This window comes from Panthera onca, chromosome B4, assembly GCF_046562875.1.
Source record: "Panthera onca isolate mPanOnc1 chromosome B4, mPanOnc1 haplotype 2, whole genome shotgun sequence".
NCBI lineage: Eukaryota > Metazoa > Chordata > Mammalia > Carnivora > Felidae > Panthera > Panthera onca.
In genome coordinates, this window is record NC_138345.1 from 131,045,860 (window position 1) to 131,069,040 (window position 23,181).

General features: G+C 59.2%; 1 protein-coding gene across 4 annotated transcripts in view; it reads left to right on the forward strand.

Annotated features, from left to right (window-relative positions):
• TRIOBP (TRIO and F-actin binding protein) overlaps positions 1 to 23,181 on the forward strand; it is a 50,947-nt gene that overhangs the window by 23,497 nt on the left and 4,269 nt on the right. For 2 of the 4 annotated variants that reach the window (XM_078449465.2, XM_081796260.1), the window contains 8 exons: positions 1,558 to 1,695; positions 10,754 to 10,810; positions 13,253 to 13,321; positions 13,449 to 13,538; positions 13,836 to 13,945; positions 15,449 to 15,968; positions 16,626 to 16,736; positions 21,498 to 21,645. In XM_078449465.2, the coding sequence (XP_078305591.2) occupies positions 1,558 to 1,695; positions 10,754 to 10,810; positions 13,253 to 13,321; positions 13,449 to 13,538; positions 13,836 to 13,945; positions 15,449 to 15,968; positions 16,626 to 16,736; positions 21,498 to 21,645 (1,243 nt within the window). The other 2 variants (XM_081796261.1, XM_060656397.3) reach the window with 2 other exon arrangements.

Here is a 23,181-nt window from a genome sequence, read left to right on the forward strand (position 1 = left end):
GACAGCCTGGGGCAGGAGGCAGGGAGGAGACGGGCCTCTTGGGGCTATGCTTTCCTCATCCTGCTCTGGTTCCGCTGTTTCCGGGTGCTGCCTCCAGAAAAGAGAGTGAGAGGGGGGCATCTGCCTGGCAGCCTGGAACCCCCATTCTGGCCCTGCCGCTAATCAGAGCTGGGGCGATTCTGCCCAGGCCCTCATTGCTGAGGAGGAAACGAGGGGCAGGAGCGTCATCCCAGGTCACACAAGCCAGGCAGCGGCTGACCTCAAATTAGAACCTGGGGCTCAGGACCCCCATCCCGCAGTCCCGGGTGCTGCCTGGATGTTGCTTCCTGGCTGTCCTGACCCGCCGTGTGGCCTCCTGAGGCAGCAGCAGGACTCTAATTGCTTGGTGGCCAGTCTCCCCGTCGGTGAAAGGGGAGGAGACAGAGGACTGGTCACTAAAGGCGCTTCCAGCTCTCACAGGGGCTCTGGCAACTTGGCTTCTTCCTCTTTCTGGGTCATTTCTTCATACTTCCTGGGGCCAGAGCTTCGTGAACGAACCGGAAATAGCAATATAGGGATCCCCCTTTAATCTCCACGAAACGGGCCCATCCCACCAGCGGGGAAACCTCTCAGTCCATCCCCAGGCGACCTGGATTGGACAGAGCTGGTAACTGCCTCGTTCGTTTGCTCGTTCGTTCGTTCATCGATTCATTCATTCATTTATTCACGTACACTTAGTGAGCGCTTTCTGCTTGCCTGGCTGTGGGCCAGAAGTAAATTGGAGCGCGTGAAGCTCCTGGCCGGGGCCCTGCTGGGGGAATGTGGTGGCAAGGTGGGGAGCGGACTCCTTCCCCCAAAGCCCTTACACCCCACCGACAGATAAGCTCTGGACCCCGAAGAGTGGGGACCCCTGGGCTCTGGCCTACCTCTCTGCCAGTAAGCTGCTATGGGACTTTGGGTAAATGCTTCTGCTTTCTTGGGGCCTGTTTCCCCAACAAGGATGACTGCAAAGGGGGTGCCTTTGGGGACCTTGCCGGGAGTGGCTGCAGAAGTCTGTGATTCCTTCCTTTCATAAAATGGGGAGAGTAGGCGGACGCGGGATAGAGATTAAGGGGCACTTGTGTGACCTCTTGGTGCCACACGGGTGGACGCCATGGGGAAGATGGGCCCAGAGGTTTTCTACCTCGAGAAACTGGAAATATGTAGTTATACGTCAGTCTCTTGATTATTTAACATCGGAACCTAATGCAAAACAATCTGAAAACCCTATGCAGGCTGAACGCACATCTGGGGCGTGTACTCCCCTCCTTCCTACTGGCCACCTGTGGTTTGGCTTTAGGGGGTGAAGTGCACGTCCCCAAAGTTGCTGAGCCCCAAGAGCCCTATCAGCCAAACGTGCCGTAGTGTGAATGAGTTAGCAAGCTCTTTTTCTTGGCAGCTCTGTGAGATAAGAAACATGAGAGCCCTGGGCCTTTCAGGTAGGCATGGCAGAATAGGCAGGGGAGACTGTAGTCAGAGACCCCCCCCCCCCATCCCACCAAAGGGACCTGGGGGCCAACACCGGACCCTGTTTGACAGGCAGACAAGAGGCCAGCGGAGGGCAAGGCTGGGAGCCCACTCAAGGGCCGACTGGTGACCTCATGGCGGATGCCCGGGGACGTTCCCACGCTGTTCAATCCGTTCCTGCTGTCTCTGGGGGTCCTCAGGTGGCAAAGGGTAGGCTGGCTCCAGCGGGGTGGGAGGGATGAGGGTGGGAGAGAGGGGGAGGGGAGGAAGGAGGTTGGCGTTAGTCAAAGGAGGGAAAGTGGGGGCTGAGAGGAGGGAATTGGGGCTCCCACGCGAGAAAGGAGAATCCCACCTCCAGGATGGGGCTGGGGCTGTTTTCAGTTTTCAGGGTGAGGGGGGGTTGAATAATCTATACAGCTGAAAGCGGCCAAGCAGCAACTGAGCCAAGGGGAGCCAGGTTGGGGGGAGGGAGGGAGGGATGGCCTGAGGGGGGGCTCTGGGATTGCAAAGTGTGTCTCAGACCTGGGTCTCAGCCAGTTTCACAAACATCTGGCATTACGTAACCTACCCCCTGCCCAGAGAGGGCTGTAAACACTCAGGCCTCTGGTTCAGGGTTTCCTCAGGGGCAGGGAGGGCAGGCAGCTGTGACTCGCTTCCTCCTGCCCCCTTCGCAGCAGAGAGAAGGGGCCTGGTCTCTCCAGGGGCCACTGGCAGGCGCGTGGGGTCTCTTCTCTTGTCGACAGGATGACTCCTGTACTCTCTCGTTGGCTCTGGGTCCAGCACGAGGCTGGGCACGTTAGAGACAGTATACCCATTTTGCAGATGAAGGGACCGAGGCTCAGGGAGGTGAGCTGGAGTTGCACGGCTCGGGTTGAGGGGAGTCGGTCTCCTGCTGATTTTCCTCATTCTTAGATGAGAGACTGGCTGCAGCTAACCCACCCCAAGCCTCAGTTGCCACATCTGTTTAATGGGGCAGAATCTATAGCGATGCTCAGGGCTGCAGAGAGGGCTCAGGGAGATCAGGAGGCACAGAGGTGTGACGGTTGGGGGCGTCCGAACACTAACTTTTACCACCCGCTTCCTAACTTCCTCTCTGCTGCTCTTTGGGAGTTAGGGCACTCGGGTGATGCCCAGTTATCTGGGCAGAGTGGTACCTTCGAGCCATGGGCGGGAATTACCTTGTCACACTAACTAAAGGTCACCAACATGCAGCCGGTCTGGCAGGAGGGAGCAGGTAAGTCCCTGGTGGAGAGAAGGGGAGAGAAACGGGGAAGGGCACCTGGGACAATGGTGCTGGTGATGATAACCAGCATGTATTTGGCACCTAGTTTGTGCTCAGCTCGGTGTTCGGTGCATGGCCTGCCTGATTGCGTTTAATCCTCACCACCGGGCATACGAAGTATGGTTCGTGTTGTCCGTCTTACAGAAGGAAATGAAGGGCACTGAGGAAAAATACGACTTGTTCTAGGTCACACAAGGGGCAGAGCTGAGATGTGAACCCTCCCATCTCTGGGCATCCTGATCTCCAAGCCCTCCTTGCAGCCCCGAGAATCCCCACAGATTGTTTTCCCCGTTAGACAGATGCGGTAACTGAGGCTGAGTGGGTGTGCAGCCGTTTTCTCATCTGGGAATGAGGCAAATCAAGAGCTATGGGATGGAACTGCCAGCGGAGTCTCCCAGACGGTTACTTAGAGCAGCTTCAAACATCTCTTGGGGCGGAGGGTGACATCGCTCTCCAAGGTCAAAAGCCAGGAAACCTGGGCTTGAGTTCTGTCTCTAAGTTGTACGGCTTTGGGACGTTGTGGCCCTCTCTGAGCCTCATGCTGCCATCCTCAGTAGAGTCAAGTTTAACAACGGTTGGATGGATGGATAACCCCCAAGTTTGGTGGCTCTCTTTAATAACTCACTCCTGGGTCCCTGAGTCTGTCCCGTCTCTGTCCCACTAGGACAAGATGTGGCAAGGGAGTCATTTCTCCATTTGTGCATTCGCTCATTTGACCTATGTTTACTGAGGACCTACTGTGGACTCCGAGATATAGGCAAAAACACTGTGTCTGCCCACAAGCTCAGTTTGGTGAGGACACTGACACGTAACTGATTAGAACACAGTGCAGTCATCATTTTAGTGGCGGAATGTCCAGATGCAGGGAGCAGCGGACAAGGAGTTTCTACCTCTGGGCTGGGGGCACCCCGGCTTCCTTTGGACTGAGACCTGGAGGGTGAGAAGGAATTTTCCAGGCAAACGAACATTTGGAGAGAGGGGAAGGAGGGGCGGGAGAGAGGGGGGGGGCGCGGAGTGTATGTGTGTGTCGGGGCACAGAGGACAGGAAGAGAAGCTATTCCAGACCCTGCAGAGAACAACATGTGCCGTCCCATCTGAGGTACAAAGGACCTGGTTTATTCTGGGAATTCCCAGCAGTCCAGTGTTATGTATCCCTAGCATGTAAAACGTGTGTGGGTAATGATGGAGGACAACAGGCAGGGGTCAGATTCTGATGGCCGCTGACCGCCTGCAACAAGAATGCAGAGCTGATCTATTAGCACTGTTGAACTTTGAGCAGGGGAGTGAACTGATCGCTGGGTTGAGGGCACTGAAAGAGGAGTCCCAGAGGCCAGGAAACCAGCAAGGAGGCTGGTCGGGAGCCACCGGACCAGGGCACGGGTGGTGGCAGGTGAGGTCTTCTGTTCATTCACTCACTCTCCCAAGGACCAAATGCCTAAGTGAGGTAGAGGGGAGAGCGGGAAAACTCAGCACGTGGAGACAGGAAGGCCGGCGTCTAGAGGAAGATGGGCTTATCCTTGGCCTCCTGCCTCAGGGTGGAGGAGAGACACCCAGGGGGAAATGCTAGGAGAGAACTTCAGCCCCTGGCCCTCCATTTCTTTATCTGGGAAATGGGGAGAGCAATTATAGCCATGAAAGCAATAATGTCTGAACCCCAAATTGAGACGGCAGAAAATTGGAATGGCAGTTACTCCAAGCTCCCCTTGCCTCCCCACCTAAACATAGCTGGCTAAGGATAAAGGGGACGTTCTAGGGGGGTGACTTAAATTAACAATTAATCCTTACAGGAACATCAGGCCATAGTAGCATTCTCCCCTTTTACAGAGGGTGAAGTTGAGGCCCAGAGAGGGTAAGTGATACTTTGCTTCAGGTTAACTGCGGAGTTTGAATCACCATGCCACACAAGCAACCACTGCATTTTCAACAAATTCCACGAAGGTCCCTCCTCTGCTAGGACAGATGAGCTCCTGCGGGCGAAAAGGCCTCTCACAAACTGCCAAGCGCTGGGAATGTGAGAAAAGTGTGTACGCCCACATCCAAGAACCCAAAATGGGGTTCTCAAGCCGAGAAAGACCCGCTTGTACGGAGGGGCCATTTGGAGAAGGCCCTACCATTCCAGAACTCGCTTTGTGCTTAGATTACGTGCTAGGAATCCCGTCTCTTCTTACTGTGTGACCTTGGCCAAGTCGGCTCACCTCTCTGAGCCTCTGTTTTCTCATTAGTAAAAGGGGGACAAGGACACCTCCCTGTCAGGTCTGTGGTGAGGACGACATTAGATTACACAGGTCATGAGCGGGGCTCGGCGAGTGGGACCTGCTGAGTTGTTAGTACTGGCTGCATTGCCCACGTCTCCGTCAAACCGCGGCGCCGAGCCCTTAGTGAGTGGAGCCATCGCTCGGTCCGGCGGCTCGCGGGAGCCACCGCAGGGCGACTGGGCGCCACACCCAGCGGTCCCCGCCCAGCACTCCCGCGCCGGGGCCCGACCGAGTCACCTGCACGCCGGGTCCTTCCTTCCTCCCAGCGCGCCCGGGGCGGGAGCCCGGCCCTCGACTCCCTCCGCCCCCATCCGCCGGCCGCGACCGCCCTCGCGCGCCCGTCCCGTCGCGGCAGGCCCCGCCCCCGTCCCGTCCCGCGCTCCCATTGGTCCGCCCGCGGCCCCCGCGGCTGTTTGTCCCGGCTGCCTCGCCGCCCATTGGCCCTCCCGGGTCCTCCCAGGAAGTTTGAAAAAAAAAAAAAAAAAGTTTTATGGGCGGATGGAAGGGGCCGGGGCAGCGCCGGGGAAGGGAAGGGCCGGAGGAGCGGCGGCGGGCAGCCGAGAGGGGCGGCGGCGGCGGCGGGATTCCCGCGCCGCTGGGCCCGGCCCGAGAGCGCTCTCCACTTCCCTGCCTCCTGCTCCCGCCGCCCCGGGGCGCCGCCATGACGGTGAGTGCCCCCCCCCCCCGCCCTGGCCCCCCGGGCCAGCCCTTCTGCGCCCCAGGCCGGGAGGAGAGTGACCGCCCGAGCCCCAGCCGAGCCGCTCCCCTCCTGGGCACCCCCTTCACTTCCCGAAGGCGAGAGGAGGTCTCGGCCGGAAGACAGGGCGACCCCAGCGGCCCCAGCTGGCTGTTCTGCCTCGACTTCCCCCAGCCTCCTCCTCACCTTTCCGGACTAGGAGCCCCGGCGACCCCGAGGAAACGGGAACTCCCTATCCTGGGCAGTCCCCTCTCCGCCTACTTTTGTGGGACCAGTCACGGACAATTTCTGATGGCCCTTTTCCACCTCCCCTCCAGCCCCCTTGGTGAAGACCTGACCTGATTCTCCCAAGCTGCCAGGCCCGTAGGGACTCCCAGGGCTCCGGGCAGTGGGAGGAGCGGAGAAGGGCCTGGCCTGGCTCTGGGGTCTCGCCCAGGGCTGGAGAGGGGCGCTCCCCGGCTCGAATGGGTCGCGCTGATCCAGGCCTGGGAGGACTGCCTACCCGCATGGGCGCCCGAGGTTGAGTGGGTGAGAAGGGGCCGCCCCGTCCCACCCCGTCCGGGAGCCCGTCCTGGGATTTCCAAAGTGGCACGACGCCGTGTTCTCCTCGGCTTGCCACTTCGCAGCAGCACTGGGGCCTTGGCTCGGAGCAAGCCCACGAGTGGGGTGGGGGACACGATGGCAGAGATTTGTCTTTCTCTTGGGGATAGGCACTCCTCCGGTTACATCAATACCTATGCCTTAATGATCATACTGAGCCTCGCAACCGAGTGGGCCTTTATTCCCATTTTACAGTTAGATAAACCGAGGCTTGTTGGGGGGGGGGGCGGTGGTGAGTTGCCCGAGTTTACCCTGAACGTAAAGGAATGAGTAGCCTCTTTTCAGGTCAGTCTGGCCCCTTGACCGTGCTGTTCTGGAAGGGGAGGGGCGGGGCTGCTTTTGGTTTCTGGCTAGAGCCTTAGGGAGGCTCTGACAGCCTTGGAGGGTGGGGTGATGGAGTGGAGCACGGTGCGTTTGCGCATGCGCACATCCCCTTTCCCCAAGCTAGTGGAGACCCTAAGAAGTGGGCTGGGCTGCTGGGGGTGGGCCCTCAGGGCCCCTGCCCCTAAGAGTATGATGACCTGGCCGCTGCTTGGACTTCCTCGGCCTCCGCACATCCTGCCACCTCCCTGCTGGCTCTTCCTGTCGTCAGCAGCCTCCCTTTGGTCAGAGAGCCAGAGGGATGTGGGGGGAGGAGCTGAGTCAGTGTCCTGGCCGCCCACCCCCAGGCCCCAAGCCCTTGGCCCAGGGAGGGTGGTTGCATTGCCTACTGGGTGCCTGCCAGATCCTGAATTGGGTGCTTTCATGCTACCCGAGTTGATCCTTTAAGGATGATTGTAACTCCCCATCTAACAGATGAGAGCACTGAGGTGTAGAGAGGGGAAGTAACATGCCCCAAGTGACATAGCTCGGCCTGGGCTGAGCCAGCATTTGTATCTAGGTCTGCCCCAGTTTTCTCGCTGGGGCTAGATAAGAAATGTACACAGCCGCCTCTCTTGAGAAAGCCCATGTTGAACGAGTGGGGGCACTTGAAGGAGGGACAGCATATCCCTGTGGTGCGAAGGGGCTTTCCAAAGGAAGATGCCCAGCTGCGATTGTAGGGCTTTATCAGGTGGAAATGGACGGAGGGAGGGAACAGTGTAGACAAAGGCTGGTGGTCGTGTTTGGGGAGTGGTGACAACATGGAAAGGGGACCTGGGAAGGAAAGCCTCCAAGGCCAGGAGAAGCGGTTTAGGCTTTGGTCAGGGACACTGGGGAGCCAAGAAAGGTTTTGGAGCAGAGAGGCGGCTCATGATCACCACTGACGGTGCTTTCTGGGTTCATCATGGCTGCCTTCATGCCTGAGCCTGCCCCAGCCTGGTGTCCCTCCTGGGCCTCTTCACACCCTTTCCCTCTCTCCTGACCTCTAGCCCTGAGCTCAGAGAGCTGCAGGAAGCAAATGGTAAAGTGGCCGCAATGGGTAAATGCCTAAAGGCCTGGAGTCAAGATCTCTTCCCCCTCTTTTTGCCTTAGCCCTGTGTAGCCCTGCCCTTGGAGCCTCATTCCCTAAGCCACCGCCTGGCATCAGATTATATACCTGTCACTTGTTTATTGCCTGTCTCCCGAGTTCCACCAGGGCAGGGGCCACATCTCCCAATCGCAGCTGATTTCCTGGCCTAAAACAGTGCCTGATGTGTTATTATTATTTTTTTTTTTTTAATTTTTTTCACAAACATTCCCTTAGCCCCTTGGTCCTGGAGGGTGAACAGCACATGTCCCTAATGGAGTTGCTTCTACTCTAGCCTGTGAGGGATAAGGAACTGGCTTCACGATAATCACCAATGCAACAGAGGCTGTGGGAGGGCAGCTGCCGTTGGTGTGTGTTGTGTGCAGGGAAAGGGGCCTCAGAGGTGGCAATTAAGTTGGGCCTTAAGGCGTGGGTAGGGGTTTGCCTGGTCAATGGAGGAGGAGGAAGCCTGGTACTTAAGCGGAGGACTTGGGCTGGTGCGGAGGGGCCTGGAGTCCCGCTGTGCCGGGGATCAGAGAGCATACGTGGTGATGTAAAAACAGGGTTCCCTACACGAAGGAGAGGCCGGGCTGGGAGGGTGAGCTGCGGCCTCTGTGCCATCAGGCAGCTGGACCTTGGTTTGAAACCACCTGGAGCCATCCCTGGAGGTTCGGAGCCGACTCGGGGCCCTAGGCCTTTTTGAGAGGCTCTGTGCTTAGAGGAGGCCGTGTCAGTGGTCCAGGCGGGTGGGAGGCAATGCTGAGCTGTGGCCGCGGCCGTGGCCATGGCCAAAGGAAGGAGAGGGCAGGCCATGAGAGCTGGCCGGTACTCCCGAAGGGACAAAGGGAAAGTGAGCTGCCTTGGGTGGAGGGAGGGTGGCTGGGCCTGAGTGGAGGTGTGGCATGAGATTTAGACTAGCAGACCTCTTGACCCTGGACAGAGGTTCCCAGGTGACTGCAGGACCTGTCCCCCCCGCCCCGCTCCCGCCAGCAGGTTTAAAATCTCACACTGGCATCCTCCTCCCTCCAAGGTCACTGTGCCCATCTCGTACCTGACATGCTCGTAGTGTGTTTGTACCAGCTTCCAGAGGGTCACCGAGCTCCTCCACACATAGCTCATTCAGCCCTCTCACAAAGCTTTGGGGACGGCAGGACCCCCACCCCCCGCACCCCTACCCCCAGCATCATTTGCTACATTAGGCAGCCAGGGCTCAGGGAGGGGAAGGTCACAGGGACCCCTCCTCCCCCCCCTGCTTCCCAGGCACCCCTTGGGGTCCCAGCCTGTCATTCTAGCTGGGGAGCCCTTGCTCAGCTCTGGAAGCCTATGGCTGATCCCTCAGCCCTGGCCCAGTCTGAATGGCCCGGTGGTCTGCTCGTCCTTCCCAGGGGCTTTCCCCTGGACAGCAAGGCCAGCTCTGTGGGCCATCCCAGATAGCCTGACTTCTCAGAGCCAGGGGGTGAGGGTGGAGACTGCCCCCAAAGCACAGGAATTTCGATCAGGAAGGTAAAGGGGGGGTGGGGGAGTGATATTTATTCAGCAGGTTTTTGCCGAGGCCTAGTCACCGTGGGCCAGACCTTGGGGGTCACTGGAGGTCCCGGTCTGAAGGGAGGTTACCCAGGTGACTCGGTGGCCCCGAGTGTAGCTGCCAATCTTCAGTCTTCGCTTGGGACCACCCCGGGGCAGCCTCTGGCACTCGTGGGGAACAGGGTGAGGAAGAATGGAGAGAGACAGGGCAAACACAGCCCCAGGGTTTCCCAGCTCTGAGCCGAGCCTGGGTCCCCTCCCTCAGACAGGTATGCAGGGAGGGGCTGCCCTGCAGGGGTGGGGCTGCTGGCCTGCTGAGATCCAGGGGCCCTGGCTGCACAGCCTGGGCTGTGGCTGGCTGTGGATGTCCAGGCCCCGGGGCCAAGCCCCTCTTAGGCCACTTCCTCCACCTGAGGAAGAGGAGAATGGGGAAGAAGGCGGGTCAGGGGAGGTGGCCAGGTCAGGTGGCTCCGGTTTCCAGCTGCTGTCTCTGCTGCCCACCCCACGGAGCCGAGCTGCAAGCTCCTTCCCAGGCAACCAGACACCTTGGCCTGGTGAGGCCGTGATGGCGGTACTGATAGGTGGGCTCAGGGCCATAGCGACAGGTGGCCACCTCCTCCCTGCCCGAAGCTTGGCCCGCCCTGCTCTCCCCCCTGCCAGCGGGCAGAAGCTGACACTGCTGAGGGACCAGGCCTTAGACACGAGAGAGAAGTCTCTCGTGGGCAGGGAGGGTCAGGTGGCTGGCGCCCACCAGATGGGCGTGGCCAGAGAAACCACCCGGATGAGCATCTGTTTCATCTAGGTGGGGGTGGGAGGGGGTACCTAGCTCACAGGCCTCTGGAACATGCAGCGGCTGGGAGCCCCCCGACCCCGGGGCCGCGCCCCCCTGGGCAGCACCCGGCAGGTAGGGCTTGGCTCCACCGAAGTGCTATCTTCCTGGCCCTTCCGGAGATCTCTGACCCCACCCTGGGCCTGGCTCCATCTTTCAGAGTCTCCAGGGGACAAGGGAAGGGCAGGGCAGGGCTGGTTGGACCACAGGAGGGTCAGTGGGTTGGGGATGAGCGGGGGCTTTAAGGCATTTTCCTGGTGGGCCTCCTGGCCTTGTCGGTGAGAGCGACTGGACAGTTTGCTCAGCCCTGCTGGTTCAGGCTGTTCTCGGAGCCCTCTGGGGTCTCTCTCCTGCTCTTTCGTGAGGAAGTAGGCTGGCAGGAGGGGAGCCTGGCCACCTGTGGTAGATGTGCCAGTCACCCTGCCTGCCGTCTTGGCTCTCAGAGGTTGTCGGGGACAGGGGCCAAGGCTATCTCAGTGGTTGGGGAGCCTGCCCGGATTTGGGGGTTACCTGGGCCCTCAGCCCCCTCTCCTGGCTTTCCAGGACCTCAGTCTCGCAGGACTCAGGGGGCAGGATGGGTACAACACTCCTTCTTCCCCAGCCCCAGTTGGTTCTCCACCGGGCCTAACTTATGTGCCTCCTTATCTCTCCATAGCCCGATCTGCTCAACTTCAAGAAGGGATGGATGTCGATCTTGGACGAGCCTGGGGAGGTAGGAGGGCTGCAGTCAGAGGGGAGGGGTTGGCCTGTGCAGCTTCAGTGCCCCAGGGGGTCTTTGGGGGCAGCCCAGGAGTCTGAGCTGCTTCCGCAGCTTGTCTCGGCCTCTAGAGAGCCTGGCCTCTGAGCGGAGGGGTGCAGGTGGGCTCAGAGTGGGCACCCTGAGGGTGGGCATTTCTCGTGCAGTCAGGGTGGGCCTTGGGCTGAGGGGGTGGGAAGCAGAGGCTGCTGTCATCTTGGCCCCCTGGGACAGTCTGCAGGCATACAGGGTGGCAGGGGTAGAGGCCTCCTAGCCCCTCACGCCCTACGCCCTATCCCCTCCTCTCACTGAGAGCCCCTGGGCCCTCTCCCCTCTTGATGACCCTGACTGGGTCTGAGGGTTTCACAGAGGTCCTCTGGCCTGAGACATTACAGATTCCCCCAAGACTCAGCCATGCGGGAGCCTCTCCCTCCCCATAGAAGTGGGTCTCAGAGCGCAGGCTCGGAAGTCTCACCCACCTGGGGCTCCCCTGGTTACGTCCTCTGTGAAGGACGTACGTGAAGTCTGTGAAGATGTTAAGTCCACGTCTATGAAATGGGCATATGGGTAACGAGGATTCTTTCCAGGGTAGACAGCAGGGTCAGAGAGGTCGGGCCGTGTAGGGTCTCTGCCATAGCTCAGCTAATGACCCTTCCCTGTCTCTAACGTGTCCGTCCTTAGAACCAGGAGGGACAGCGGCCTGTCGCTGGCTCTGCCCTTTCAGCTGCCAGGCTGATGGAGTCTGGGAGCTGGAGCTGGCTCCCTGCCCGCTCAGCCTGGGAGGGGACGTCTCCCCACCCCTGTCCTGCATGCGCCCGTGGCTCGGGTCGGCACGCAGCCCGCATGCCGGGGAGGGCCCGGAGCCAAAGGGAATCTCATTGTGTTTCCTCCCCACATGTTTTATTCCCTCCAGCCCACAGCCTTCCGTTCCTGCTGCCTGCTCGCCAGTCCTCTGGTGGCTACGCTCCAGGCTCACACAAGGCCTGGCACCCTGCCAGTGACCCTTCCCAGCCTCCCCACCCAGGGTCTCTGGAGGGCAGAGATTACAGGCCCCACCCAGAGCTGGCCACTGCTCATCTTCTTTCACAGGGTTTTGGAATGTCCGAGCTGGAAGGGCCCCGGGAGTTCAGCCAGCCCAGCCCCTTGGTGCACGGACAGGGGACAGGCCCACAAAGCTTACTTCTCCTCTGGGCCTAGTCACCGCTTCGGTAGACCCAGGCCTAGAACTTGGGCTGCCTAAGGCCATAGAACTCCATCTAGCTCCTCAACTGCCATAGACTAGGGAGGGATAGACACTTCCGACCTTCTTATTAGCCTTCCTTCACAAGTGCCAAGAATGGAGCTCAGAGAGGCCGAGATACTTGACCAAAGACACACAGCTAGGGATAAAATCGTTGTAATCTAGGTCTCTTGGAGGCTCAACCCCTATTTCTTCGGGGAGGCCGTGTAGAAAGAAGTTGAAAGTGTCATCCCAGCACACCCCTGAAAACTTGCCATTTCTTGAGGAAAGAAGCCTAAATATTTGAAATAACAACGTGGATGGAGTTTGGTGATGTGGGGGAGCCCCCGGAGGGCTGAGGACTGGGTGATATGTGCTGACCCTGGTGGTGGGCGGACCTTGACTGGCATTCCAGTGAATGGCCAGAAGCCCAGAGGCGGGCTGAGCTTGGCACATTGAACATCAGGCTGTGGTGGCGCCCCTACCCTTCGCTGTGCGTCCTGCCAGCCCAGCGCCCGCCGGAGCAGAGAGTGGCACTGCAGAAAGGGGCCCAAATCATAAATGTGCAGATAACGCACTCACAAGCCAAACACGCGTGTAACCAGCAACCCGATCAAGAAACAGAATAGGACCAGTGCTCAGACACCTACCTCCGCCCCCCCCCCCCCCCCCAGCCACCTTCCAGTCTTACTCTGGGAGACTTGTCCTTGGTTACTGAGGGGGTCCAGAGGGCCATGGGGAAAACGACTCGCAAAGCTCTGCTCCCTGACTTGCTAGGTGAATGGCCTTACACAGGTCACAGCCCCTTCCTGGTCTGCCCTGGGGCGGGGGGGGGGGGGGGGTCGTGCACTTGTAGGAGCCTTGGTGATCTTGATGGAGAGGGTCCAGAGGGCTATGTTGCTGTCAGCAAGTCAGAGAAGGGCTCCCAGGAGGACAGGGAAGGTGTGGTCACTGAGGAAAAGCCAACCCCTTTCACAGACGCTGTCCCTGGAAGGGCCAGGCTGCAAAATCTGGATTTTCTGACTCTTCTCTGACCCCCTCCCCCGCTGGCTCCCCAACAGGGCGGCTTAGGGGGCCGGGGCCCCCGCGGTCGACCTGGCCAGACCCAGGACAGCTGTAGAGTGGTGCACGCACACACCCTTTCGTCCCACCCTCCCTGCCGCCCCGTCCCCTCGCTCACCGCCACGTCTCCTTCACAGTGGAAGAAGCATTGGTTTGTGCTGACAGATTCAAGCCTTAAGTACTACAGAGACTCCACCGCAGAGGAGGTGAGACAAAGTGGGGAGGCTCCCTGCCGCCATCAGGTGCTGGGGAGGGGGGTGTCCCCGGGAGGGGCTTGGGGGGCCTAGGTGGGGAAAGTGGAAATCGTGGACCGTCGTGGCCTTCCCGCGGCAGGCAGACGAGCTGGATGGCGAGATCGACCTGCGCTCCTGCACGGATGTCACCGAGTACGCGGTGCAGCGCAACTATGGCTTCCAGATCCACGTGAGACTCTGTGCGGGGGGCGGGGGGGGGGGGCCTGATCGGGGGTGATGGGCTTCCCTCGTTCACCTAGAGCCCCTGTCCTCAGAGCCAGTCAGAAGCTCTGCCGCCGGCACTTTGCGTGTCGGGGGAGACCCCGGCTGTCACTGGGGCTGAATGTTGGGGAGACCTTGGAGCCAGCTGGCGGAGGGGAGCTCATCCCCAGGCGCAGGACCTCAGATGCCCTCCCTGGGGGTGCACGGTGGCGAGGGAGCGGTGGGGCTGGCCGTGTGGCAACCTGCCCTTGGGGTGGACTTGCAGACCAAGGATGCTGTCTACACCTTGTCGGCCATGACCTCGGGTATCCGGCGAAACTGGATCGAGGCTCTGAGGAAGACCGTGCGGCCGACCTCCGCCCCGGATGTCACCAAGTATGTGCCGAGCTGGAGCGGGACCTTGAGGGAGGCGCTTCCTCCCGCTTCCCTGAGTGGGGTTCTGGCACACGCCAGAGGGCCCCGCGGCTGTGCCTCCCGGGCCTCAGTTTCTCCATCAACAAAATGGAGGGAGGGCAGTGAGCGTTCTTGGCACCCCCCTGAAGATACTTTGAGGTTTGACTGCCATGCCTTTATATTCTGCGACAGCCTGAAAGGTGGGAAGGGGCTTTGACTCTTTGGAGAAGATGCCAGTGAGTCAAAGACACCCCCCTCACCCCCCACCCCCACCCCCGCCCCCCACCACTAGGTGGCTGATTGTCTATGCACCGTGGGAGCTGCGTCTAAGCCAGTTAGGCAGAGGGTGTCTGGATGGGGAGCTCTCACTCTCTGGAGGTGACTAGAGGGTAGGAGGGCTGAGTAAGCTGGTGGCAGAACCCGCACACAGTGTGAACCCTAGCCGCCTGTGCGGGGGGCGGGGAATTGCAGCTGTGGGACAGCAGGAGCAGGGTATTGTATCGGGAGGCCCCCGGCACGAGCCCCCCGACCTGGCCATACCTCGGCTATTCGGCGTCCGGCCAGTGACTTACTTGTCTGAGTTTCACATTCCGTATCTGTCACGCTGAGTGCGGCCCCTCCTTCACGTGAGGGATGTGCCCAGGAGCCCTCTGTAGACTCTGCAGGTCTACGCAGCCCGACCGTTACTTAGTCTGTAGTCTCAGCTGCTGTAACAAAGAAGCCCCGAACACAGTGGCATAAATAAGGGCGAGATTTCTTTCTCTCTCCAGAACAATCCAGAGGTGTGCCCTCCAGGCCTGGTGGGGCAGCTCCGTGGCCCACGACTCCCGCCTTTGGCTCTGTCCTCACGGAGTCCCAGCCAGGGGCCAGGCCAGGGCACGTTTGGTCCTGGAAAGGGTGCCGCCTCTCACAGCACTGGGCAGAATGTAGTCACGTGGCCCCACAGCTGCACGGGACGCCGGGAGGCGTAGTTTTTGCCTGGGCAAGTAACGGAAGAAGGGGCTGACTGCCGCCGTTCATGCTCTGTGTACCCAGAGGTCACTGTTCACCCCCTCAACCGTGACCGTGGGCATCTTCCCCTTTCCACTGTGAGCCTCTTGAACCCAGGACCCTGCCTCAAACCGCACCTTCGTAATAACACTTTGATCAGCCTTGGCAAAGGGCTCGCGGTCGCTTTAGGCACATTCACTCGCCTAGTGCTCACGCCCATCCTGTGAGGGGCACCGTTGTCCCATGTTACAGATGCGGTCACCGAGGGTCAAGGAGGGAAGCCAGCTCTCCTGGTCCCTCTGCTGCTAAGCGTTGGAGCTGGGATGGTTCCCAGGGTCCTTTAATGATGAATCTCTAGTTGTAACCTCTAGGTTGGGTTGCTTCCCCCACCGGGGTCTGTCCCCGGGCCCTGGCACACGGGTGGCGCTCCAGAAGCGCAGGCTTGGGGGCTGAGCGTCACACGTCCCTCCTGACGGGGCTCTGCTGGCACCCTAGGCTCTCGGACTGCAATAAGGAGAACACGCCGCACAGCACCCAGAAGGGCTCCCTGAAGGCGGGGGAGCAGCGGGTGGGCTCTGAGGTCATCGGTCGGGGCGGCCCGCGGAAGGCGGACGGGCAGCGGCAGTCCCTGGACTACGTGGAGCTCTCCCCGCTGACTCAGGGCTCCCCGCAGCGGGCCCGCACCCCGGCCCGCGCTCCCGACCGCCCGGCCAAGCAGGAGGAGCTGGAGCGGGACCTGGCGCAGCGCTCCGAGGAGCGTCGCAAGTGGTTTGAGGCCACGGACGGCAGGCCCGTGGAGACGCCGGCCGGCGAGGCGCCGCGCCGGGGCCCGGGGGCCCCCCTGACCGAGGACCAGCAGAGCCGCCTCAGTGAGGAGATTGAGAAGAAGTGGCAGGAGCTGGAGAAGCTGCCCCTGCGGGAGAACAAGCGGGTGCCTCTCACCGCCCTGCTCAACCAAAGCCGCGGGGAGCGCCGCGGGCCCCCGCGTGACAGCCACGAGGCGCTGGAGAAGGAGGTAGGCATCCCGGCCGGCCTCGGGGAGCCCCCTCGCCCCACCGGCGCCCCGCCTGTCCCTGCCGTCGCGCGGTGGCGTTTATCTTGCATTCCTAAAGTGACGGGAAGCTCACCCCTGATTCACCGTGTGGTGCCCCAGACTCCCGTGAACCGGAATCTTGCTTCCTGGACCTCGGTGTTTTCTCGTTTTGGGGTGTTGTTTTTTTTTTTTTTTTTCCTCCTTAGTTTTGTCCTCCGCAACCAAAGAGAAGGGGAGAGGAGGGAGAGAGCACTTATTAGGCATCTTCTGAATACCTCGTCCTAGGCCTCCTTTACCTACATTGGCTCATGTAACCCTCCCAGCGGTCGCGTGGTCCCAGAGGGTAGACCTTGTCCTGATTGTCCTGGCGGGAAACTGAGGCTCAGACGTTTCCCTGCCGCCTGCAGGGATAAATATCTGTGATCACAGTGTCCTGCTCCCAACCCCGTTTAGTCTTCTCTGGGACAAAGTTCTCCTGGGTCACTGACCTGGCCATCCAGGAAAGTGCTGGGACGTCCCCTTGGCCTGCATTTCGGCCGCAGGCCACCTCCCTTTCCCAGACCCAAAGCTCCTCACTGCCTGCCACCAGACCCTTGCCGGCTTCCAGCTTCCCGCTGACCTCGCCTCCTCCCCCTGTAGGTCCAGTCTCTCCGCGCCCAGCTGGAGGCGTGGCGCCTTCAAGGAGAGGCCCCTCAGAGTGCACCCAGGCCCCAGGAGGACAGCCATATCCCCCCGGGCTACATCTCGCAGGTGAGGCCGGGGGGCTGTTTCGTGGGGGCTCGGGGCAGGTTTCTGGTTGCCGTGGCTTCAGACAACAGCTAACGTTCTGGGAGCGTAGCGGAACCCGTGCGAGGCATTTCATATGCGTCCTCGTATGTCATGTACCCAGCGGGTAGACGTGATCACTGTGCCCGTTTTGCAGACAAGCCACTGAGCTATGAGAGGTTATGGGACTTGCCCGAGGTCAACTGAGCTGCAGATGTCAGAGGTGGGATTTGAGTTCGGTTCCGGCTGACTGCAGAGCCTGTGTGTGAGCCCCCATGTGACATTCTGCACGTGGACCCCTTCTCCCACACCACCCTGGGGAAGGAGGGCCAGTGGGGAATGGGATCCCCAACGGGCAGGCCCCCGGGGTCACTCCCTAAGCACAGAGAAATCCTGCCCGTGTTTACCAGGCCAAGGCCCGCGGGATGTGGGACCCTCCAGTGGCCCCCAGGGGACACTCCGTCTGCCTGGGACGGTGGTCTGGTAACCGCTTGACAGAAAAACCCATGTGTATGTAAACACATACACACTAACGTACGTTTCCCATAAATTTTACTGACCGAAAGGATGTGTAGGACACAGCGTACAAGTACAAAATATATAACTCTTATTGTGAATTCCACATATATAGCACATTGCCTTTTCTCGGAATTGACTGTGACTTTCATTGGTTTTTCCGAACGCTTGTATGCACAGCTAACTGACAAGCGAGTGTCGTTCTGCCGTGCGTGTCGGTTGACAGTTTGGTTTGTGTTCACGAGTAAAACAAAAAGACATCTGTCAAAACTCTAGTTGATCAACGTCACTTGCAGCTTCTTGGCCGAACTGGAGAATAGTTTCCTTTTGAGAATATTCCATTTAGAGTTATTTTCTCAGGTCCGTGTTCTAGTGACAATGTGATGGTCGTAGATGTGGCACGCTGGGAAGTTGAATCTGCATTGTTAGCGTTTTCTCATCCCTCGCTTAAGCCAGCAAAACACTAAATCAAGCCCTGACGTGCAATGCTCACCAATTTCCGTGGTGTAAATACTCCCACTGTGGCTGATGTCCCTGAACACCGAATCGGGAAGATACACGTGCACAGAATTATAGAGCGTTTCCACCATACAAGACACAGAAGATGTAAATAAACTCAAGAGCACAGGAACACCTGGCTGGCTCAGTCGGTGGAGCGCGGGACTCTTGACCTCGGGGTCTCGGGTTCGAGCCCCATGTTGGGTGTAGAGATTACTTAAAAATAAAATCTTTAAAAACAAAGAAAAAAACCTCAAGAGCATAAACCATAATAAAATGCAGTGAGATAATTAGGAAGTGATGAATGAGTATCACCTTTGTTTTTAACGTAGTTAATTGTAAACGTATATACTTTAACTTTTAAAATGGCTGCGCTTAATCGTGTCACAGAATTGCAAAATATATGACCATCAGCTGTCGGCCGTCAGCCCGCCATTGCCTAAAGTAGAAAAGAGTGCTGGGATCCTAGGCTCTGTGTGGGCGGGGCCTTCTAGAAGCTCCAGGGTTGGAGGTCGATGTGCGGGGCTCTCAGGCAGGCTTCCGGGGGGCGGGCATTGAGCAGAGCACTGGTTTGGGGTGGGGGCACGGGCTGGGGCCAGAGGTGGAGGGCCGGTGGGTGTCTACAGTGGAGACCTCCAGCAAGCCAAGGAGTTGGGAGCTCATTCCGCAGACCTGAGGAGATTTGGGGTCTGACAATGACGTGGGGAAAATGGTGTTGGGGTGGAGGGGGGCTTGGGAGGGCACAGGGCCAGCGTCAGGAGCTAGGACGGTGACCTAAGGAGAGAGGGCTGTAGGAGGGTGTGTGGAGAGGAGAGGTTAGGACTGGGTGACTGGGCCCAAAGCAGATAGAGGAGAGCCCCTAGGGGCCCTGAGGCTGGGCGGCTGTGCAAGGCCAGGGAGCCATCTGGAGCTGAGTGGTGGGTGAAGCATTCAACTGAAGGGAGACCCGGGCCAAGGGGAGTTAGGACCTGAGTAGGGGAGGGGGCGTGACTTTGGGGTCACCTGACATAGGGAGGGGTGCGATGAGGGAGGGACCAGTGTTGTTAAAGGCTCTCTAGAGGTCAGAGGACAGAGTGGGTGGGGCGTCTTCAGGCTGGGTGTGGCTTAACCCCACAGCCTGAGGCAGCTGGGACACCCTCAGAGACCCCCACCCAGAGGGCCTCAGACTGTACTTGGGAGCCCTTCGACGCCCCAGGGGCTACCTTTCTGGGTGGGTCCATTCATAGCCAGCGGTATCCGGGCAGCCTCTTCGATTTTACTCTTAGAACCTGCATTAGATTTCCTTTGGGAAAAGATTTCTGTCCCTCAAGTGAAGTTCGAAAAGCACTGCTCTGACTTCTCAGCTTCTCGATGGGGAAACCGAGGCCCAGAGAGGCGGTGAGACCTTCAAGCGGGAGGCAGACCTGTGTCTGCATCCCAGGCTTCCTGGTCCCCGTGGGGCCATTGGACACCACAAAGGCTGTCGGTGTTTTCATCCTGTTAGGTTGGGATGGGAATGGTGCAGACAGAATTGGGGGAGGTGAGAAGGGAATGATAAGGAAACAAGCCAAAGACGGGAGTGGAGGAGGGGCCCCAGATGTGGAGGGTGCCAGACAAGAGGAGCTGAGCTATCTGTGTCCCCTCGCCAGCCCGGGAGGAGGTGGCTGGGGATTCAGCAGACCCTGGAGAGCGGACGGCTGGGGAGAGATTCCCCAGCCTGGTATCTTCGTCCTGGAATCTTTTAGCTTGTGGGGCTTCCATAGACAGCAGCTGGGGGGGGAGGGGGTGGTGGTTCTGGGGCTTCACCCACTGGGGCTTTAGTGCCTCCTTTGCCTCCCTCCAGCCTAATGGGGGGGGGAGGTTTACAGACATTTCTTCATCTACTTTGATCCCTGTCAGAGGTGGCTGCCGGCCTTCGGGAAGATATGTCAGAGAGAATAGCACTTGGCCTTCTAGGAGCCCCTCCTCCTGATCTCGGTCCTGCCTCTGACCCCCTATTAACTGCCGGGTCCGCCTGCCTGATCTGGCCCTTTAAGAACATCAGTCCCCACCCCCTGTGCTGCTCCCATCTCTGTAGGTGGGTTTATCTTAGGGACCCTCATGAGTTGGCCTTATGGGCCTGTTTTATAGATGAGGACACTGAGGCTCAGAGTGGGGAAGGGGCTCGTTCAAGTTCACTCTGGTACAGCGAGGCTCTGGACCCAGTGTGTGGAACTCCAAAGCTATATTCTGTTGTTGTCACTGGAGGGACACGGAGGACACATGCAGAGGGACAGATGTTCCCTGCCCCCCACTCAGAACACCTGGACCCAGGAGGCCTGGCCCTTATAGCCCTCTGGTGTGGCTGCTGGACAGGTGGAGGTCGGTCCCCACCCACCGTGCCCTATGGTATCGGGTGGGGGGGGGTGGTGGAGTATACTGTCGCATCTGGCCCTCTGCTTCGATTTCTTCTTGGGGCTCTTGCCCTTCCCTTTTGAATGATCTTAAATTCAAATACATAAGAAATATGTTTACATTTTCGAAAATAATTCAAACAAATCAAAAGGTTAGAAATAAACATCTGAGCTCTCCTTCTCCTGCCTGCTCCCACCCAGGGGTCACCTTGGTTACCTTTGAGCGCATCCATATAGTTTCCTGTTGCTCTTGAAAGAAATTTACCACAACCTTAAATAACCCAAAGTTACCATCTCAGGGTTTTGAAGGACGGTAGCCTAACGCGGATCATGCTGGGCTCCAGGTGGGGCCCATTTCCTCACCTTTCCCGGCGGCTTGTGGCCACCTGTCCTCCTTGGCTCCTGGCTCCTTCCCTCATCTTCAAAGCCTGCAACAGAGAGTCTGGTCCCCCTCGCTTCCCGCCATTGACTTTCCGTGGTCACTTCTCCCTCTCTGCCCTCCTGCCTCCTCTTTTGCAAGGCTCGATCCCATCCTTTATTTAAGGGCTCCCCCGTTAGGGACTCGGACCGTGTCCCGTTTTCATCTGTTTCACCCTCGTCCGCAGGTCTTCATACATGTGACTTTCTGCTAGGTCGAGGGATGGGGTTACTGAAAGCGTGGTGACGCCATCAACTGCCCTCGGCACACCCGTCACAGCTGACTCTCCCAAGCGGTGGGCATTACCGCTAAAAGGGCATTACCTTCTAAATACTTGCCAGTCTTCTCTGCAGGCCCTGTGTTGTGATGTCATCAATTTCAGTTCACTTACTCAGCACCTGCCCCATGTCAGGCCCTGGTCCAGACGCCGGGGACTCCGAGCTGGGTCAGGTCTTCCCTGTCTTGGGAGAACTTCTAGTCCAGCAGAAGCAGAGCCTTCGGAGGCAGGGGAGAGGCCGTCCAGAGGCAGAGCAGAGAGGACACTGAGCTGGGCTGCAGGCCAAAGTCAGTTATCCCGGAAGAGAAAGTAGCAGAAGAACGTTCCAGGCAGAGGGCTTAGCCTTAGCTAAAGCTCAGAGATGTGAACATGCCGTGACTGGCGTTCCTTGGTGGGGAAAGGCCCAGGCTGAGGCCACGAGGGTCGGACAGGGGAGCAGGGACTTGGCCCCACAGGATAGGAGCCTCAGAAGGGTTGGAAGCAGGAGAGTGACAGGGTGAGGTTTGTGGACCGGGGGAGCAGGCGCAGGTGCGGCCGGTGGCTCCCGGCTCCAGGGAGGCGAGGTGGAGAAGCCTGCCCCTGAGGCTCCCCGCCTCGGGCTGGGGAGGGGGCCGTGTCCTGGGCAGTGGGGGCAGCCCCGGGACGTGCCGGCCTCCCGCCCGCAGGAGGCGTGCGAGCGCAGCCTGGCCGAGATGGAGTCCTCGCACCAGCAGGTGATGGAGGAGTTGCAGCGGCACCACGAGCGGGAGCTGCAGCGGCTGCAGCAGGAGAAGGAGTGGCTCCTGGCCGAGGAGACGGCGGCCACGGCCTCGGGTGAGAACCCTGCGCCCCACGAGCCTCCCAGCTGCGGCCCCTGGCTGAATCGGGGACAGCTTTCGATAAGGGGGGGGGGTCTCAATGCGAGACTTGGGAAAACGCACCGGGGGGGGGTTGGAGCCCCTAGAACGGGCCTCTGCTCCTACTTGAGAAAGGGAAACCAAGGCAATAAAAGGTTCCCCCCCCCCCCCGCCCCTACTGTCCCCCTGGGTTGTGACTCCTCTCCCTCAGGGGCCTGCGGCCACTGGGGAGTTTCGCCCCCAAGCCGTACACACGCACGGAGCCCCAACTCCGTGCTCAGGCGCGCGCTCTGTGCTGGGGTAGAGCCTGCTCAGCCACAGAAGTGCCATCTCCCCGGGTGAGAGGGCCGGACCCTGGGCAGAGCGGGAGGAAAGGCGTGAGCCTTTGCCAAGCCCCGTTCTGGGGAACGCGAGCACCCTTGGCCCTTGCAGTGCCTGATCGAGGGCCCCCCATTTAACAGATGAATAGACGGGCACAGAGAGGTTGGTGACTTGTCCAGATGGCAGAGCCGGGGATGGAGCTCAGAGCACCCTGATTGCAAAGCCGTGCCCTGAACCCCACCCCCTGCCCTCCCAAGCCGGAAACAGGAATGCCCGAGACGTTGGACAGCTCCCTCCCTCCCTGTGTTCACTGCGCACCTGCTGTGTAGGTCTGGTACATCCTAAGCACTTCGGAGCGGTTTGCAGAGTGATAGGAAAGGACGAGAGAAGTCACGTGATCCAGAACTTTCCCACCTGTCAGCGCTATGCCACGTGCTTCACACCCCCGGTGGCCCCGTTGGCCCCTCATCGCAAACAGCCTGGGGCCAGTGTGTTTTGCATTTTAGGAAGATAACTTAGTACCTCAGTTAGATATCCTTCCCAGCAGAGTCTGGACTCTCCCCTGGAATCTAGCACTAAGGTTTTTACAGTGAAATTTCTCAGAGTCATGCTGAACGTGGGCTGAGAATGACCGCAAGTGGCCCTGCGTCTGTTCGGGTCAGGGATTGCCACCAAAAGAGTTATGAAAAGCTCTCAGTGTTCAGAGCCTTCGGATTTGAGAATTATGGATAAGATTATGGGTGAGGGCTCATTTAATCCTCCCAATAACCCTGCGTGAGTGTGGAAACACTTGGTCCTTGGTTGCTCACAGCCCGAAAAATAAGCCAACGGGAGCATTTACTGGGCATTTACTTTGGACCAAGCATTGCTCTAAATGCTCTACATGCATCTTCCAATAACCCACGAGAGAAGGTGCTATTGGTAACCCTGTTTTCCAACAAGGGACTGGAGGCAAAGAGTGATTAAGTGCCCTGCGTAAAGTTGCATAGATTTGTACCAGCTGCAGCCCCTGCACTCCTGACCGCCGGGCTGGGCAAGGGAGCTGGGCCTTGTTAAAGAACCCTCCAGGCTCTGCAGGGATGGCGGGCTGTGTGGGGCCTCACCTGGACATGACCAACAAGACGTACCAGTGGTCAGATGCTGAGGCGTCTCCCCAGCACTGTCCCGTCAGACAGGGATTGTCACCCTCCCT